Genomic DNA, 17380 nt, shown 5'->3' with positions numbered 1-17380 from the left:
TGCAATTTGCATTCTGTGCCCCACCCAAACCATTTCTCCCATTTTGCTACACCCTACCCCAAACCAACCCCCCCCTCCTTTATCAACTAAAAGCAGTTGTATTTCTTAGTCTCCAATCAAACACCCATATACATGCAAATGAAAGCAACTGAATATATAGGCTCCTCATATGCATAGGAACAGAAACAAAAAGATGAACAAACATTTATGTCATGCTAAGGTTCACCGAATCCAGCAGCAGATAAAATTCCGAACTCCATCTTTTCTTTAAATAATTCATAGGAATTATGGATCGGGAGTTTTAAAATGCAGGCGCAGGTGTGGGCTTTTGGGAACTGATATCTGGCCTTCATTGATTTCTGCATTGTGAAGAAACTGCAGCTGAGGACTTGACTGAAATCCTATCGCTGGAACTGTGTCCAACCCAGTGGCGAAAATTAAGATGTCCCTATGAGATATCGTTGACTGTTTGTCTATTTAAATAGAACGTAAAATGAAAAAAAGAAATGTTTAACATTGGGATACACCAACCATAATTCTTTCTTGGAGTACAGTCGGAATAGGTTAAGGATTATTTTTACTATGGAAAGCTTAAGTTGGCGATTAGTGCAAAAAGCTGACATGAGCCCATTCAGTTTCATAGAGATTGTCAATGTGAATGTATGTTATCTACTGTCGTACTTTACAGTGTTCTTAGTTAGGAAAGGGTACCGGTTATGAGAACATTTTGGTAAATAGTGTGCACGGGGACAATGTATTAATTTCATGCATACAAATTGCATCCAAATATCTGAATAATCATCATTGACTATTTTTGCCTTTGGCAAGGAATCACAATTTTAAAGCAGATTGTTAAAGTAACCTGGCGGAATAGCAGTGGTTTTGGATGGTTTACTGACAGCAATGATTTATTTAAACATACTTTAAGTGTTTTGCATTCTTTAATGGTAGAAACATAGTTTTTAGGTTGCTATGTGTGTTTAATTAGCAAACATGTTTGACAGGGAGATTAAGGTAGAATTTAATTTGTAATCCTTTAGAGTACACTTGGATGTTTAATTGCTTTTTCCAGCAAATTTTTGATGAGTGCCATAGTAGCCTATGTATAGTTTTGTGAGCACTTTTGCAGAACCACTTGACGTAAGAAATAAATGGCCAAACAAATTGCTATGTATTTTGATTCATGAATGACATTGATTTAGTATGGATAATTTAGCAGATGTATCAAAGAAACAATGTTACTATGTTCTCCTTTACTAACAATTGTTCAGCTGATTTATATGGTAGATATTTAAAATGAAGGACTTAGGAACAAAAAAAAGATTGTTTTCTGTTAAATTTAACTGATGAAACACTGCCTGCAAAATATAAGTAATATATGTCATTCATTACGTTGCGTAGTATCAACATAAAATTATGTTTACTTTACCATCAATATCAATGAGCATGTCAAGCCAGTACGTCAACGTTCTGGCTTCTGGCCCTCTGGAGAGAGGGCCCTCTGGAGAGAGATCGTGACTAAAGAGTCTCTCCATTCTTGAGGCTGTTAGGATATCCTCCCTCTGCATGAAGCACTCTTCCATAACAAGTGGATGAGACCTAATAAGGTCCAGTAGTACCATCGTAGATAACCCTTCAAGGAAGCTGCAAAGTGAGTGAAACGTCAGAAAGCCAATTAATCATTCCTTGCCAGATTTTATTTAAGTCAAAAGGCAGTCACCTTCATGTCGTACTCCGCCCTGTGTATTTCGCGCGCTGCTGTAGCCTAGGTTGAAGCGTACATACAATACATACCACTGGATGCTTCAGATTTTCAGTGAGCAGGACACAATAATACACAACTATATGACTTTCAAGAACAAATCCAGATTTTGAAGAACAGTCTTGAGAAGTGAATTGTAATAATGTGGTACCTGTAAGTTTCAAGGCTTTCGGCAATTGCACGATTGAGTTGTGCATCTTCTTCCAAGTCTGCATCTGACATATCGTGCACATCGATGCAATCTTGGAGGACGTATGACCTTAAAAACATTGATAATGGAGAAGTATGAATTATAAATAGTTAATAATATTGTATCATAGTAATGATATCAATGCACAATCAAAACGAGCACCTTTGTAAAAAATAACCCGTCAATGCATAACCTGTACCTGTACATGCATTAAGGTTTCGATGATGTAATCAGCTGCATCTTTTAGGAATGTAGTAATAGCTGTGGTGTGCCTTCTTATTAAAGATATCATGCGTACACAAAAACCTCTGAAAAAAAGTACTTAAATTTTCCATTCTTATATAAGTATAGCACATGAACCTAATTTGCAGCTGATCTCAGACAGATTATAATACCTCTTTATTATATGTAAATGTCGAAAGGTTTTAAATGATCTGCCCACTCAAAATCGTGGCAAGCTAATTGTCCATTTTACATGCAAATGAAAGCAACTGAATACATAGGCTCCTCATATGCATAGGAACAGAAACAAAAAGATGAACAAACATTTATGTCATGCTAAGGTTCACCGAATCCAGCAGCAGATAAAATTCCGAACTCCATCTTTTCTTTAAATAATTCATAGGAATTATGGATCGGGAGTTTTAAAATGCAGGCGCAGGTGTGGGCTTTTGGGAACTGATATCTGGCCTTCATTGATTTCTGCATTGTGAAGAAACTGCAGCTGAGGACTTGACTGAAATCCTATCGCTGGAACTGTGTCCAACCCAGTGGCGAAAATTAGGATGTCCCTATGAGATATCGTGCACTTTGACTTCGGGTAATATGATGTTACCAAGCTGATATCAGCTTGCCACCCATGGTGACCACAAATCTCTATGATGTTAGACCCACAAAGATGAACCCACTAGCCAAGTATGAAATCCATCATGCACTGTTCTCATAGTTTTATTGCATCACATACACAAACTCTACCATAATCACCAAAACCCTCTTAATCAGTATTAAATGCAGCTAATATGTACTTCAGAATTGGTAGGGGCAAAATGTTCATCTGCGGACGATGACTTCTTAAACCAACCTTTTGGATGAGACCAAAACTCTATAGTGTATACTTATGTTTTCTTTTTTAATTGTCATATTTTAGAGTTTTGGACTAGATAATGGTTGAGTACTTAGAAATAAAGGGAGATGAAATACCTTTCATAAGCAGACCTGGCTCTGTCAATTACAAGAAATTGTATTAGTTCCTTAGCAATTGATTCTTTGTCAGGGAGTGATGGGTTGACTCTAATGATCCCTGCCAATCCCATCAGAATTGATGCAGATTCAACTGCATCATGTAACTCTTCTGTAGAAGTCGCATTCACGATCTGTCAAAAAGAATATGAATATAAACCTATATGTATATCTCATTTAATGTTTAATTTGTTATGTAAACTTCACTTTCCCTTCTCTTACGGTTTGGCTAGTTTTTGAAGTCTAGCTGTAAATCCTCTCTGGATCCTATAAACTACACATAAATTTAAAGATACTGTATGTATATAATAACATTGTTTATGAAGCAACAATCTGTGCCATAAACTGTAACACTGTCATCCTAAATCACTTACAGCTTCAATAAGCAACTTGGTTTCTGGATCAGAAACTTCTTCAACAAGTGGAGCTGCTGCTTCAAATCCATATGACACGACGTTGAATAAACTCCTCGAAAAGAAGTGTGGTGCTGGCCCTCCATGTATTAGTGACACAGCCACCATGGTACCAGCAACTTTGAATATTCCACCATTTAATGCTGGATGAATAAAAGGAATATAAAACTTGATAACATGCTGTTTTGAATAAGCATCATGCAATTATTATCTTTGATAGACAGCTAACTGAAGTATCAAATATTACTGTAAGTTTTATCAGTCATGCACATGTTAGGTAAAGGATCAGGCACTGCAACAATTCTTTAACTTAAAGCCAACATGGTAATCTATACAATGAAATGGCACCAAAGCATTTATTGCAAACTGAGAGAGACAGACACATAATTGACACAAAATGAGGAATGCGAACAGTAGGTGTACCCACAATTCTTTATGTTTCCCACCGTGCCTTAATACCTGCTTAATGGTGCAAAATTGTAATGTGAATGTGAAAATAATGTTCGATATAAGAATGCCCGCTACTATAAACTTGATATTTGAGTGACTCAAGCTATGGTTGGTTTGTAACAACACAGCTTTCTACAAATTAAATTACATGTGAAGGCCAGACTAAGAGAAGCTTGTTGCATGCATCTGTAAGAAAAGACAGAACAACAAATAAATGTGATCCAGCCAAAAAGTCACAAGGTTAGAAAATAAATGTTAATATTAACTGGATAACTTGAGACTGCACCTGAAAATTGATCTCAACTTACTTGCAATATTGCTAGTGCACTATATTTGAATAAGATCTAGCTATAAACGTAAAGAACATCCTACCATTTGTGTTCATCCTGAAAAATCTTCTGTCCAAAGGGCCATCAAACACGCTATTGTTTTTTTGTAAATTCTTCATCATAGGACGATGAAATTCTTGCAAAGGGACACCTTGGTCAACAGCTCCCTCTATATTGCCAATGCTGTCATTAAAATGGACCACTGATGTCGCAGAAGTTACGACGCAGAAGTTACATCGTCTCTTTTGCTGTTTTGGTAAGAGAAATAGAAATCTGACTTTTGTTGGCAGGTTTTGATAATTGTACACAACCTATTGAGTTACATTAGTTCATATAGAGTTGGTATTGATCCACGCCAGAAATCATAAAATACATTTCTCACCATGTTGATGCTGCAGTGAGTTGTTGATTTATTTCTGAATAATTTTTTTTATATGATTCATTTTCTAATTTTATCACAGTCATTTCAGCATTGGACAACATTATCAATGCATTGTCTATCAACAACAGAACAGAGTTTTATACATAGAATATTTAGTAGCAGAGATCAGGACAAAGGAAAGGTAATCACAATGATACAACAGAAACTGACATAGCCCATTATAGATGCAAGCTATTAAAATTCAATGTGAGGCATGGGCGGCAATCATAAGGGGGGGGGGGGGAGGAGTGGGGGGACATGTCCCCCAAATATTTTAGGTGGGGATCGATAGTTTTTTATTTATTTATGTATGTATATATATTTGTATATATATATATATATAAATGAAAATCGTAAAATATATATATATATATAAATATACAAAATATCACGAAGCGCGAACAATTTTTTGGATGAAAGTTGCTACGCGCCTGCACCCAAGCAAATGTTCCCCCAATATTTGAAACAAATCGCCCTGATGTGAGGGTATCAATAAAACTAGTACCTCGATCAGTGAAGCAAACTTTGTAATTAAGTCTCACTCACCCACTCAGTTTTCAGCACATTAGAAGTAGAATCACATGTATAAAATTGCCATTCAATGTTACAAACCTGAGTTAAATTTGCCAGAATCATGAAAGTCACCTTCATGTCGTACTCCGCCCTGTGTATTTCGCGCGCTGCTGTAGCCTAGGTTGAAGCGTACATACAATACATACCACTGGATGCTTCAGATTTTCAGTGAGCAGGACACAATAATACACAACTATATGACTTTCAAGAACAAATCCAGATTTTGAAGAACAGTCTTGAGAAGTGAATTGTAATAATGTGGTACCTGTAAGTTTCAAGGCTTTCGGCAATTGCACGATTGAGTTGTGCATCTTCTTCCAAGTCTGCATCTGACATATCGTGCACATCGATGCAATCTTGGAGGACGTATGACCTTAAAAACATTGATAATGGAGAAGTATGAATTATAAATAGTTAATAATATTGTATCATAGTAATGATATCAATGCACAATCAAAACGAGCACCTTTGTAAAAAATAACCCGTCAATGCATAACCTGTACCTGTACATGCATTAAGGTTTCGATGATGTAATCAGCTGCATCTTTTAGGAATGTAGTAATAGCTGTGGTGTGCCTTCTTATTAAAGATATCATGCGTACACAAAAACCTCTGAAAAAAAGTACTTAAATTTTCCATTCTTATATAAGTATAGCACATGAACCTAATTTGCAGCTGATCTCAGACAGATTATAATACCTCTTTATTATATGTAAATGTCGAAAGGTTTTAAATGATCTGCCCACTCAAAATCGTGGCAAGCTAATTGTCCATTTTCCAAAACTGTATGTTAGTAGTTGTTGTAAGGTGCTATAAAAGGGCCTCTCAAAGTTGCTCCCAAATATCACATTGGAATATTTACTTGAAGAAAATAACAGGTGTATACATCTTTATGGCAGCATAAATTAATCTCTTATTTGAAGAAGTATGAAAAGAGCAATGATAGTTGACTAGTAAATTACCAAGTTAAATTGAACATAGCATGTTACACTGAGCTTTTTTGGCAATGCAATCTTACAATGGACCTCCAGTGCATACTGTACCATATTGAACATGTAAAAGCAGGTTACAAAGTAGGCTTATATACTATACAGACAACAGAATGCAAAATCACCCAGAATGCAAAAAAAAAATAAGGATACCTTGTCACTACTTATATGGTAACATTAAATGTTAAACATTTACAAAAATTTTCAATTTTGACTGCAAACTTTCGTTGACATGCATCAATCCATAGAAACTAATACAGTTCTGGTATTATCTATTGTGATTGAACAAAAAATATGAGATTCAGCAATATTTCATTGATGAAATGGTGTTCACATGAGACTTCCTTCTAATGTAGCTAGGTTAACATATCACACATGAGGTTCACCCAAGCTGTTCTTTATAGCCATCAAGTTCAGACTTGAGCTATGGTGACCACAAATACTCTTTGGCATCTACAAATAACTATATAGGGTTGTCTTACCAATCCAGGTGGCTACACACATGCCTCAATGGCACACAAGCTTATTAATAGAAGTTTACAGGTTTTCAAGGTTTTATAGACTCCTAAATGAAGGCCCATAGCCAGAGTAACTGGTTTGTGGGGCATATAAATGCAGGAGGATATTTCCCTAGGGGAGGGGTGTAATAGGAGGGAGAATCACGGCCCTCTCCTTTCACAAATTTTTGCTAATGTAAGGGTGCATAGATGCCAAATTATGCAATCTCTTCCACCATATTTGTATTCTATTTTTCTGTTTGTATGCAACCAATACCTTTTTTTCTTCATTGAGCTGGAAATAAAAGTATGAAAATTAAGATTTTTTTTTTTTGGGGGGGGGGGGCTGTACTAAAAATTACAACATAAATCTGCAATTGCTGCTAAACTAAATGCCAATTGTAAATAATATTAAAATGTACCTCAGGAAAGTCACTGTCAGAGTCATCTGAAATAACAGGGATGGTGCTGGTTGTATCTGTAATGTCCTGCATCCTAGTGGTGGAATATGGAAACATCCATACAGTTGCATGTAAAATATTCTGAATGCAGACAAGTAATAGTGCAATTTGGTGCACAAGGATATAGTTTGTAGTATGTGTTTGTAATCGATAAACATTAACTATTTCACTATCACTGAATAAGCAAGTAACCTTTTCTTATCAAGTGTTGATTTATTTCTTTATGATACACTTACGGCAAGGTTCGAATCACAAAATTTTGTTTTGTAAACATGTTGGTTATGCCACATGCACTCAATGTTCACTGGATATAAACTAAAATTGTTACAAATTTTGAAATGTGCTAACACAGCAATATCAAAATTTACCTTATTTTTCATCCGAGTAATACTGTAGTGTGTCAAAAGGAAAACAAGAATTGAAAACTGCATTGTGGTTTCAAATGAGCAGTTTTCTTCATGAATCTGACATATATGTATGAATCTGACATATATGAAAAGCAGTGTGATGCAGCACAATAAATTCAATATGACACAGACTGTCCTGAAATGACCATTGACCTCTGCCCACAACTTAGGGTTCTTGTATTCAATGTGGTACAATTACAAACCAAATATGTTTAGGAAGGTGTGGTAGTGTAGAGAGAGGTGTAAGAGGGGAGCATATAAATGTATGGCATAAGTTGACTTCAAATGACCTCCACCAAAAGCAATAATAGGCTCCTTAAATTTGACATGGTACATCTACAAACCATGCAATATCATGTTTACAAGGCTTTCATGATTTGACCTGTTGTCCCCATATGACCTTTGACCTCAACCAAGCAGTATAGGCTTTTTGTACTCAATGTGGTACTTCTACACACTAAATATAAGGTATGCACAAGCTTCCCTTCTTGATTACAATGTTTTTACAATGTTACTCCTGGTGACCCCGAAAGACAGTCTTCTTAATTGTTGTGGTTCTTCCACACAACAAATATGAAATTAGTCCCACCTTCCCTACTTGAGATATCGTGTTCACAAGCTGGACGTCACAAACCAATCCACACGCAAATATACGCCATCCTGAATGCAATATGGTTACGATTGTTATTGAAACCAACAATTACCTCAGTTGTCGTCTACTCACACATGTCTTAACATGTTGTCGAAGCAAAGTTTGTGGCACGTCTGAATTGCAACTTTTACATTTTTCCCTCAAGTCCACCAGTGGGTTAGAAGATGAAGATCCAGCCTATAATAAAGTAAAAAAACTCAAACTGAATTACATAAAGAGCTTGCTTTTCGGAAGCACTCCTCTGATGACACGGGATATCAATACACGTGACTTACAGTGTAGATCACTGGGGTGTGTGAACCAACAGGGTTTGTGTGGGTCCATCTCAGGGGGTTCATGAGACGTTTCTGAAAGTCAAAACTAGAGTTACTCACACTCTGTTTTGGTCGTACTGTAGACCTTAACATTACCATCTGACATTTGGTTTGATACACAAGTTGACCAAACATATCAAGCATACTTCATGTAAGATTGCCATCGTCAGAAAACATTTTGGTTTCTTCCAAAGTATTCAATGTGCGAGTAACTAAAGTTGATTAATTCTACAATTTTCACGTTTTAATAATAATCATAGCCCTGCAACAAGTAATTGTCGCAATCATTTTGCTTTCAGTTCACAATTTGAATTGCCAACTTGACTAATCCTAAGGGTTCATTAATTGTTATGGCTCTAAACTATCCAATAGCATAAATAATTAATATGAAGCAATTCACACAGGTACTGCTTCCAGCGGGTATTATGCACATATGCAAGGATATTTTAAAAACCCAAATTATAGCTTCAAATTTTATTACACAACACAAGTGAGGAAGAATATCTGGTATTCTTTCAAATGGAACAAGTTGTGAGGTACACATTCAATGATTGCTGCATCATGGTATGAGCATTTTATTAACATGAACATTGAAAATTGTATGGTTAATGCTTACATGTGGAACATCCAAGTTAATATTGTTTTGGATAGGCCTTCTTGGCTGCTGCATGTAAACTGGTAGCACTGTATCCATCTCTCGGCAATGGTATTGGTACCAGGCATTTTGTGGTGCCATTGCCTGTCAGGCATTCAAATCCTCCTGCTCTCTCCAGTTTTGGAAAAGACTCATATAATGAGGTCCTCACCTCCAGAGGGGTTGCATTTGAGGACAGCAACACCTTTTTATTACCAAGGCCAGCTTCTGTAAGGCCAGCTTGTGTGAAGTTGGGTGGTATCTTCGTCTGCATTAGCAACAAAACAGTTAAATGTTAAACCATTTTCCAATAGACACTTACAATACAGCCATATGTTGATAGAGCTACAGTATATAAGTTGTCATGTGCACCATTTAAATCACAATTAAAAATCAGTGTCCATAAGGTCCGCAGGGCGGAGCAACCCTCCCCTCCTCCCCCTTCCCCCAAAAAGGTAATGGAAAAATTCTCCTGTGGGCAAATTATGAAAAACAAACCTTTTTGCGAATTATGAAAATCAAACTATTTTTTTACATTATGAATAACAAACCTTTTTTTCGATTATGAATAACGGACCTTTTTTCTAATTATGAATAACGACCTTTTTTTTTATTATAAATAACTTACCTTTTCTGCCCAAAAAATATTTACGCACCACAGGCAAGGAGCCTTTTCGAGATTCGGGTGGACTTGTTCTACCGGAAGGACACCTACCGGAGGGCACGGAGGGACACCTCTGCTCACGGGGGGGGGGGGGGCGGGGAGTGGATGAACCCCGTGAGAGCGCCGAGTTGCAGCACATGGTCGCGAAGAAACGACGGCCGACCCTACGAGAGGCCCGCAAGAGTCCAACCATGACATTTATACACACACGACAGATATTGAAAGCCTTCACGAATCTCGGATCGACTCGATTTCCCCTCCCGACTGCCCCCACGAGATCTCGAATTCTCGAACGAGATCCAGATCTCTGCGGGTGAATCGGGCCGGCCTGCCGTCGCCTTCGACTGCCGCCCTTTTCCTTTCTCTCATGACACTTGTGCCATCCACCAAACAACACGAGAGGTCTTCTCTCTTCTCCCTTCTCCTTTCTCTCTCATCTCTCTGCCGTCGCATCTCTCCCTTCTCCTTTCTCCTTTCTCTCATGACATTTGTGCCATCCATCAAACAACACTCTTTTGCGGATGAAAAAGCTCAATATCTGGGTTTGTAGATAATATGCACGAAAGAACCTTCTGCTCACGGGGCGAGTGGGTGAAAACCCCCGCTCTGAGCGCCGAGTTGCAACACATGGTCGCGATGAAACGACGGCTGACCCTACCGAGAAGGCCAGCAAGAGTCTAGACGTGCAAAAATATTTACGCACCACAGGCAAGGAGCCTTTTCGAGTCTCGGGTGGACTCCCGTCCGCGAAAGCTTCATATCTGAACGTTGATATATACGTGTGCACGGAGGGACACCTCTGCTCACGGGGGGGTGGGGAGTGAGGGAACCCCGTGAGAGCGCCGAGTTGCAACACATGGTCGCAAAGAAACGACGGCCGACCCTACGAGAGGGCCCGCAAGTGTCCAACCATGACATTTATACACCCACGACAGATATTAAAAGCCTTCTCGAGTCTTGGATCGACTCTACAACCCCCCTCCATATATAGAATCCGATTCACTCTGCCCACTCGTTCTGACCATTGGATCACACACTTAAGCCAATACCCGCTACACTAAAGAGATCTCAAAATCTCGAACGAGGGTCAGATCTTGCAGATGCATCGGGCCGGCCTGCCGTCGCCTTCGACCCGCCACTCTGCCAGGTCGCATGACACTCGTGCCATCCACCAAGCAACGCGAGAAGCCTACTCTCTTCTCCCTTCTCCTTTCTCTCTCATCTCTCATCTCTCCCTTCTCCTTTCTCTCATGACACTTGTGCCATCCACCGAACAACGCGAGAAGCCTTCTCTCTTCTCCCTTCTCCCCTCTCCTTTCTCTCTGATCTCTCATCTCTCCCTTCTCCTTTCTCTCTGATCGACTGCCCCTCCCGACTGCCCCCCACGAGATCTCGAATTCTCGAACGAGATCCAGATCTCTGCGGGTGAATCGGGCCGGCCTGCCGTCGCCTTCGGCCTGCCGCTCTACCCTCCGCCAGGTCGCATGACACTCGTGCCATCCACCAAGCAACGCGAGAAGCCTTCTCTCTTCTCCCTTTCATCTCTCCTCTCTCTTCTCTCTTCTCCACCGGGGGTTCTGCGGATGAAAAAGCTCAATATCTGGGTTTGTAGATAATATGCACGAAAGAATCTTCTGCTCACGGGGCGAGTGGGTGAAAACCCCCGTTCTGAGTGCCGAGTTGCAACACATGGTCGCGATGAAACGACGGCTGACCCTACCGAGAAGGCCAGCAAGAGTCTAGACGTGCAAAAATATTTACGCACCACAGGCAAGGAGCCTTTTCGAGTCTCGGGTGGACTCCCGTCCGCGAAAGCTTCATATCTGAACGTTGATATATACGTGTGCACGGAGGGACACCTCTGCTCACGGGGGGAGTGGATGAACCCCGTGAGAGCGCCGAGTTGCAACACATGGTCGCGAAGAAACGACGGCCGACCCTACGAGAGGGCCCGCAAGTGTCCAACCATGACATTTATACACACACGACAGATATTGAAAGCCTTCACGAGTCTCGGATCGACTCGAATGCCCCTCCCGACTGCCCCCACGAGATCTCGAATTCTCGAACGAGATCCAGATCTCTGCGGGTGAATCGGGCCGGCCTGCCGTCGCCTTCGGCCTGCCGCTCTGCCCTCCGCCCGATCGCATGACACTCGTGCCAGCCACCAAGCAACGCGAGAAGCCTTCTCTCTTCTCCTTCCTCTCTCATTCTTCATCTCTCCATTCTACTTTCTCTCTCATCTCTGCGGGTGGATCGGGCCGGCCTGCCGTCGCCTTCGGCCTACGACTCTGCCCTCCGCCCGGTCGCATGACACTCGTGCCATCCACCAAGCAACGCGAGAAGCCTTCTCTCTTCTCCCTTTTCCTTTCTCTCTCATTAGTATAAGCTCTAGAATTACCACAGTTATCCATGGTATAAGACTTTCTCCAATAAACCATAACTGATCTAATTAGCCATCTGCAGTTTCTCTTGTATGTTCAGGATTGTACTTAGCCGTGCATTGCTTAATCTTCGAGACAAGCATATGACTACTGGCAGGATCAACCAGGTAACGGTCGACGGAACCGGGCTAGGCCGTTCGCCATCCTGGAGTCGCTCTCGCACTCCCCTTTCTCTCTCAATCCTCAACCTTCGATGCCGTGCTATTACGGTACAGTGATCGAAGAACCGCCCGAAGGGATTCTCGAGGTGTATATCTCTACCCGAGTCGACTGGGTCGTTTCGAGAGGAGTCGCAGTGGTCCCGCCTTGGACACGGGACCGGTTCGAAGCGACGCGGGAGGGCGACGGCTCGTCCACTGTTATAGAGGAGAGCAATCGCACGCCTCGAGCGTGCATTCGTTGCTTGGATGAAAAAGCCCGTACAGAGCGCCGAGTGCAACACATGGTCGCAGCAACGGCAACAAGCCCGAACGGGTCCCGTTATGAAAGCTCGATATCTGACCGTTTCTCCATCGGGCGGCCTGCCGTCACCGTCGGCTAAATACTCGGCCCTCGCCCGGTCGCATGACACTCGTGCCATCGACCACACAATCGACCTTCTCACCTGGGAGCAACCCGTATTTTCAGAGGAGTGTCGGGGTTGCTCCCGGATATATCTTGCACGAGTCCAACCATGACATTTATACACGTACGACAGATATTGAAGGCCTTCTCGAGTATCGGATCGACTCGACTACCCCACCCGACTACCCCCCACGAGATCTCGAAACTTCGAACGAGACCGATGATCTCTGTGGGTGAATCGGGCCGGCCTGCCGTCGCCTTCGGCCTTCGGCCTGCGACTCTGCCCTCCGCCCGGTCGCATGACACTCGTGCCAATCACCAAGCAACGCGAGAAGCCTTCTCTCTTCTCCCTTCTCTATCATCTCTCTTCTCCCTTTCATCTCTCCTCTCTTCTCTTCTCTCTATCTCTTCTCTCTCTCTCCACCGGGGGTTCTGCGGATGAAAAAGCTCAATATCTGGGTTTGTAGATAATATGCACGAAAGAACCTTCTGCTCACGGGGCGAGTGGGTGAAAACCCCCGCTCTGAGCGCCGAGTTGCAACACATGGTCGCGATGAAACGACGGCTGACCCTACCGAGAAGGCCAGCAAGAGTCTAGACGTGCAAAAATATTTACGCACCACAGGCAAGGAGCCTTTTCGAGTCTCGGGTGGACTCCCGTCCGCGAAAGCTTCATATTTGAACGTTGATATATACGTGTGCACGGAGGGACACCTCTGCTCACGGGGGGAGTGGATGAACCCCGTGAGAGCGCCGAGTTGCAACACATGGTCGCGAAGAAACGACGGCCGACCCTACGAGAGGGCCCGCAAGTGTCCAACCATGACATTTATACACCCACGACAGATATGAAAAGCCTTCTCGAGTCTTGGATCGACTCTACAACCCCCCTCATATAAAGAATCCGATTCACTCTGCCCACTCGTTCTGACCATTGGATCACACACTTAAGCCAATACCCGCTACACTAAAGAGATCTCAAAATCTCGAACGAGGGTCAGATCTTGCAGATGCATCGGGCCGGCCTGCCGTCGCCTTCGACCCGCCACTCTGCCAGGTCGCATGACACTCGTGCCATCCACCAAGCAACGCGAGAAGCCTACTCTCTTCTCCCTTCTCCTTTCTCTCTCATCTCTCATCTCTCCCTTCTCCTTTCTCTCATGACACTTGTGCCATCCACCGAACAACGCGAGAAGCCTTCTCTCTTCTCCCTTCTCCCCTCTCCCATCTCTCATCTCTCATCTCTCCCTTCTCCTTTCTCTCTGATCGACTGCCCCTCCCGACTGCCCCCCACGAGATCTCGAATTCTCGAACGAGATCCAGATCTCTGCGGGTGAATCGGGCCGGCCTGCCGTCGCCTTCGGCCTGCCGCTCTACCCTCCGCCAGGTCGCATGACACTCGTGCCATCCCCACCAAGCAACGCGAGAAGCCTTCTCTCTTCTCCCTTTCATCTCTCCTCTCTCTCTCTTCTCTCTCTTCTCCACCGGGGGTTCTGCGGATGAAAAAGCTCAATATCTGGGTTTGTAGATAATATGCACGAAAGAATCTTCTGCTCACGGGGCGAGTGGGTGAAAACCCCCGTTCTGAGCGCCGAGTTGCAACACATGGTCGCGATGAAACGACGGCTGACCCTACCGAGAAGGCCAGCAAGAGTCTAGACGTGCAAAAATATTAACGCACCACAGGCAAGGAGCCTTTTCGAGTCTCGGGTGGACTCCCGTCCGCGAAAGCTTCATATCTGAACGTTGATATATACGTGTGCACGGAGGGACACCTCTGCTCACGGGGGGAGTGGATGAACCCCGTGAGAGCGCCGAGTTGCAACACATGGTCGCGAAGAAACGACGGCCGACCCTACGAGAGGGCCCGCAAGTGTCCAACCATGACATTTATACACACACGACAGATATTGAAAGCCTTCACGAGTCTCGGATCGACTCGAATGCCCCTCCCGACTGCCCCCACGAGATCTCGAATTCTCGAACGAGATCCAGATCTCTGCGGGTGAATCGGGCCGGCCTGCCGTCGCCTTCGGCCTGCCGCTCTACCCTCCGCCAGGTCGCATGACACTCGTGCCATCCACCAAGCAACGCGAGAAGCCTTCTCTCTTCTCCCTTTCATCTCTTCTCTCTATCTCTTCTCTCTCTCTCCACCGGGGGTTCTGCGGATGAAAAAGCTCAATATCTGGGTTTGTAGATAATATGCACGAAAGAACCTTCTGCTCACGGGGCGAGTGGGTGAAAACCCCCGCTCTGAGCGCCGAGTTGCAACACATGGTCGCGATGAAACGACGGCTGACCCTACCGAGAAGGCCAGCAAGAGTCTAGACGTGCAAAAATATTTACGCACCACAGGCAAGGAGCCTTTTCGAGTCTCGGGTGGACTCCCGTCCGCGAAAGCTTCATATTTGAACGTTGATATATACGTGTGCACGGAGGGACACCTCTGCTCACGGGGGGAGTGGATGAACCCCGTGAGAGCGCCGAGTTGCAACACATGGTCGCGAAGAAACGACGGCCGACCCTACGAGAGGGCCCGCAAGTGTCCAACCATGACATTTATACACCCACGACAGATATGAAAAGCCTTCTCGAGTCTTGGATCGACTCTACAACCCCCCTCATATAAAGAATCCGATTCACTCTGCCCACTCGTTCTGACCATTGGATCACACACTTAAGCCAATACCCGCTACACTAAAGAGATCTCAAAATCTCGAACGAGGGTCAGATCTTGCAGATGCATCGGGCCGGCCTGCCGTCGCCTTCGACCCGCCACTCTGCCAGGTCGCATGACACTCGTGCCATCCACCAAGCAACGCGAGAAGCCTACTCTCTTCTCCCTTCTCCTTTCTCTCTCATCTCTCATCTCTCCCTTCTCCTTTCTCTCATGACACTTGTGCCATCCACCGAACAACGCGAGAAGCCTTCTCTCTTCTCCCTTCTCCCCTCTCCCATCTCTCATCTCTCATCTCTCCCTTCTCCTTTCTCTCTGATCGACTGCCCCTCCCGACTGCCCCCCACGAGATCTCGAATTCTCGAACGAGATCCAGATCTCTGCGGGTGAATCGGGCCGGCCTGCCGTCGCCTTCGGCCTGCCGCTCTACCCTCCGCCAGGTCGCATGACACTCGTGCCATCCCCACCAAGCAACGCGAGAAGCCTTCTCTCTTCTCCCTTTCATCTCTCCTCTCTCTCTCTTCTCTCTCTTCTCCACCGGGGGTTCTGCGGATGAAAAAGCTCAATATCTGGGTTTGTAGATAATATGCACGAAAGAATCTTCTGCTCACGGGGCGAGTGGGTGAAAACCCCCGTTCTGAGCGCCGAGTTGCAACACATGGTCGCGATGAAACGACGGCTGACCCTACCGAGAAGGCCAGCAAGAGTCTAGACGTGCAAAAATATTTACGCACCACAGGCAAGGAGCCTTTTCGAGTCTCGGGTGGACTCCCGTCCGCGAAAGCTTCATATCTGAACGTTGATATATACGTGTGCACGGAGGGACACCTCTGCTCACGGGGGGAGTGGATGAACCCCGTGAGAGCGCCGAGTTGCAACACATGGTCGCGAAGAAACGACGGCCGACCCTACGAGAGGGCCCGCAAGTGTCCAACCATGACATTTATACACACACGACAGATATTGAAAGCCTTCACGAGTCTCGGATCGACTCGAATGCCCCTCCCGACTGCCCCCACGAGATCTCGAATTCTCGAACGAGATCCAGATCTCTGCGGGTGAATCGGGCCGGCCTGCCGTCGCCTTCGGCCTGCCGCTCTACCCTCCGCCAGGTCGCATGACACTCGTGCCATCCACCAAGCAACGCGAGAAGCCTTCTCTCTTCTCCCTTTCATCTCTCCTCTCTCTCTCTTCTCTCTCTTCTCTCTCTTCTCCACCGGGGGTTCTGCGGATGAAAAAGCTCAATATCTGGGTTTGTAGATAATATGCACGAAAGAACCTTCTGCTCACGGGGCGAGTGGGTGAAAACCCCCGCTCTGAGCGCCGAGTTGCAACACATGGTCGCGATGAAACGACGGCTGACCCTACCGAGAAGGCCAGCAAGAGTCTAGACGTGCAAAAATATTTACGCACCACAGGCAAGGAGCCTTTTCGAGTCTCGGGTGGACTCCCGTCCGCGAAAGCTTCATATTTGAACGTTGATATATACGTGTGCACGGAGGGACACCTCTGCTCACGGGGGGAGTGGATGAACCCCGTGAGAGCGCCGAGTTGCAACACATGGTCGCGAAGAAACGACGGCCGACCCTACGAGAGGGCCCGCAAGTGTCCAACCATGACATTTATACACCCACGACAGATATGAAAAGCCTTCTCGAGTCTTGGATCGACTCTACAACCCCCCTCATATAAAGAATCCG

At 44.3% G+C, this 17380-nt stretch overlaps 2 protein-coding genes across 4 annotated transcripts; both read right to left on the bottom strand.

Moving 5' to 3' along the window:
• Nucleotides 1-2989: 2989 nt before the first annotated feature.
• Nucleotides 2990-4557, bottom strand: LOC139968207 (G2/M phase-specific E3 ubiquitin-protein ligase-like). Its single transcript, XM_071972600.1, has 3 exons — nt 4427-4557; nt 3566-3747; nt 2990-3325 (listed from the first exon to the last, which is right to left on the bottom strand). Exons 1-3 carry the CDS (start codon nt 4503-4505, stop codon nt 3128-3130), a joined length of 459 nt encoding a protein of 152 aa, XP_071828701.1. The 5' UTR covers nt 4506-4557; the 3' UTR covers nt 2990-3127.
• Nucleotides 4558-4572: 15 nt separating this feature from the next.
• LOC139968206 (uncharacterized) lies at nt 4573-9623 on the bottom strand. 3 transcript variants are annotated; one of them, XM_071972599.1, is made up of 5 exons: nt 9314-9623; nt 8436-8560; nt 7693-7714; nt 7286-7358; nt 5523-5750 (listed from the first exon to the last, which is right to left on the bottom strand). In XM_071972599.1, exons 1-4 carry the CDS (start codon nt 9431-9433, stop codon nt 7308-7310), a joined length of 318 nt encoding a protein of 105 aa, XP_071828700.1. In that variant the 5' UTR covers nt 9434-9623; the 3' UTR covers nt 5523-5750; nt 7286-7307. The 3 variants fall into 3 exon arrangements, with proteins under 3 accessions (XP_071828699.1, XP_071828700.1, XP_071828697.1); XM_071972598.1 differs by lacking the exons at nt 7286-7358; nt 7693-7714 and adding an exon at nt 4573-4631 and having other exon boundaries at nt 5643-5750; XM_071972596.1 differs by lacking the exon at nt 7693-7714.
• Nucleotides 9624-17380: the final 7757 nt, after the last annotated feature.

This window comes from Apostichopus japonicus, chromosome 5 (assembly GCF_037975245.1).
Source record: "Apostichopus japonicus isolate 1M-3 chromosome 5, ASM3797524v1, whole genome shotgun sequence".
Classification (NCBI taxonomy): domain Eukaryota; kingdom Metazoa; phylum Echinodermata; class Holothuroidea; order Aspidochirotida; family Stichopodidae; genus Apostichopus; species Apostichopus japonicus.
This window is presented reverse-complemented; position numbering and strand designations above follow the sequence as displayed.

Coding starts and splice junctions, on each gene's coding strand:
- LOC139968207 (XM_071972600.1), bottom strand. CDS start 4,505: ATGATGAAGAATTTACAAAAAAACAATAGCGTGTTTGATGGCCCTTTG. Junction 3,748..4,426: donor TTTCAGGATGAACACAAATG/GTAGGATGTTCT, acceptor TTATTCATCCAG/CATTAAATGGTGGAATATTC. Junction 3,326..3,565: donor CCAAGTTGCTTATTGAAGCT/GTAAGTGATTTA, acceptor TCTTTTTGACAG/ATCGTGAATGCGACTTCTAC.
- LOC139968206 (XM_071972596.1), bottom strand. CDS start 9,433: ATGGCACCACAAAATGCCTGGTACCAATACCATTGCCGAGAGATGGAT. Junction 8,561..9,313: donor TTAACTTGGATGTTCCACAT/GTAAGCATTAAC, acceptor ACTTTATTATAG/GCTGGATCTTCATCTTCTAA. Junction 7,359..8,435: donor GTGAGTAGACGACAACTGAG/GTAATTGTTGGT, acceptor TTCCACCACTAG/GATGCAGGACATTACAGATA.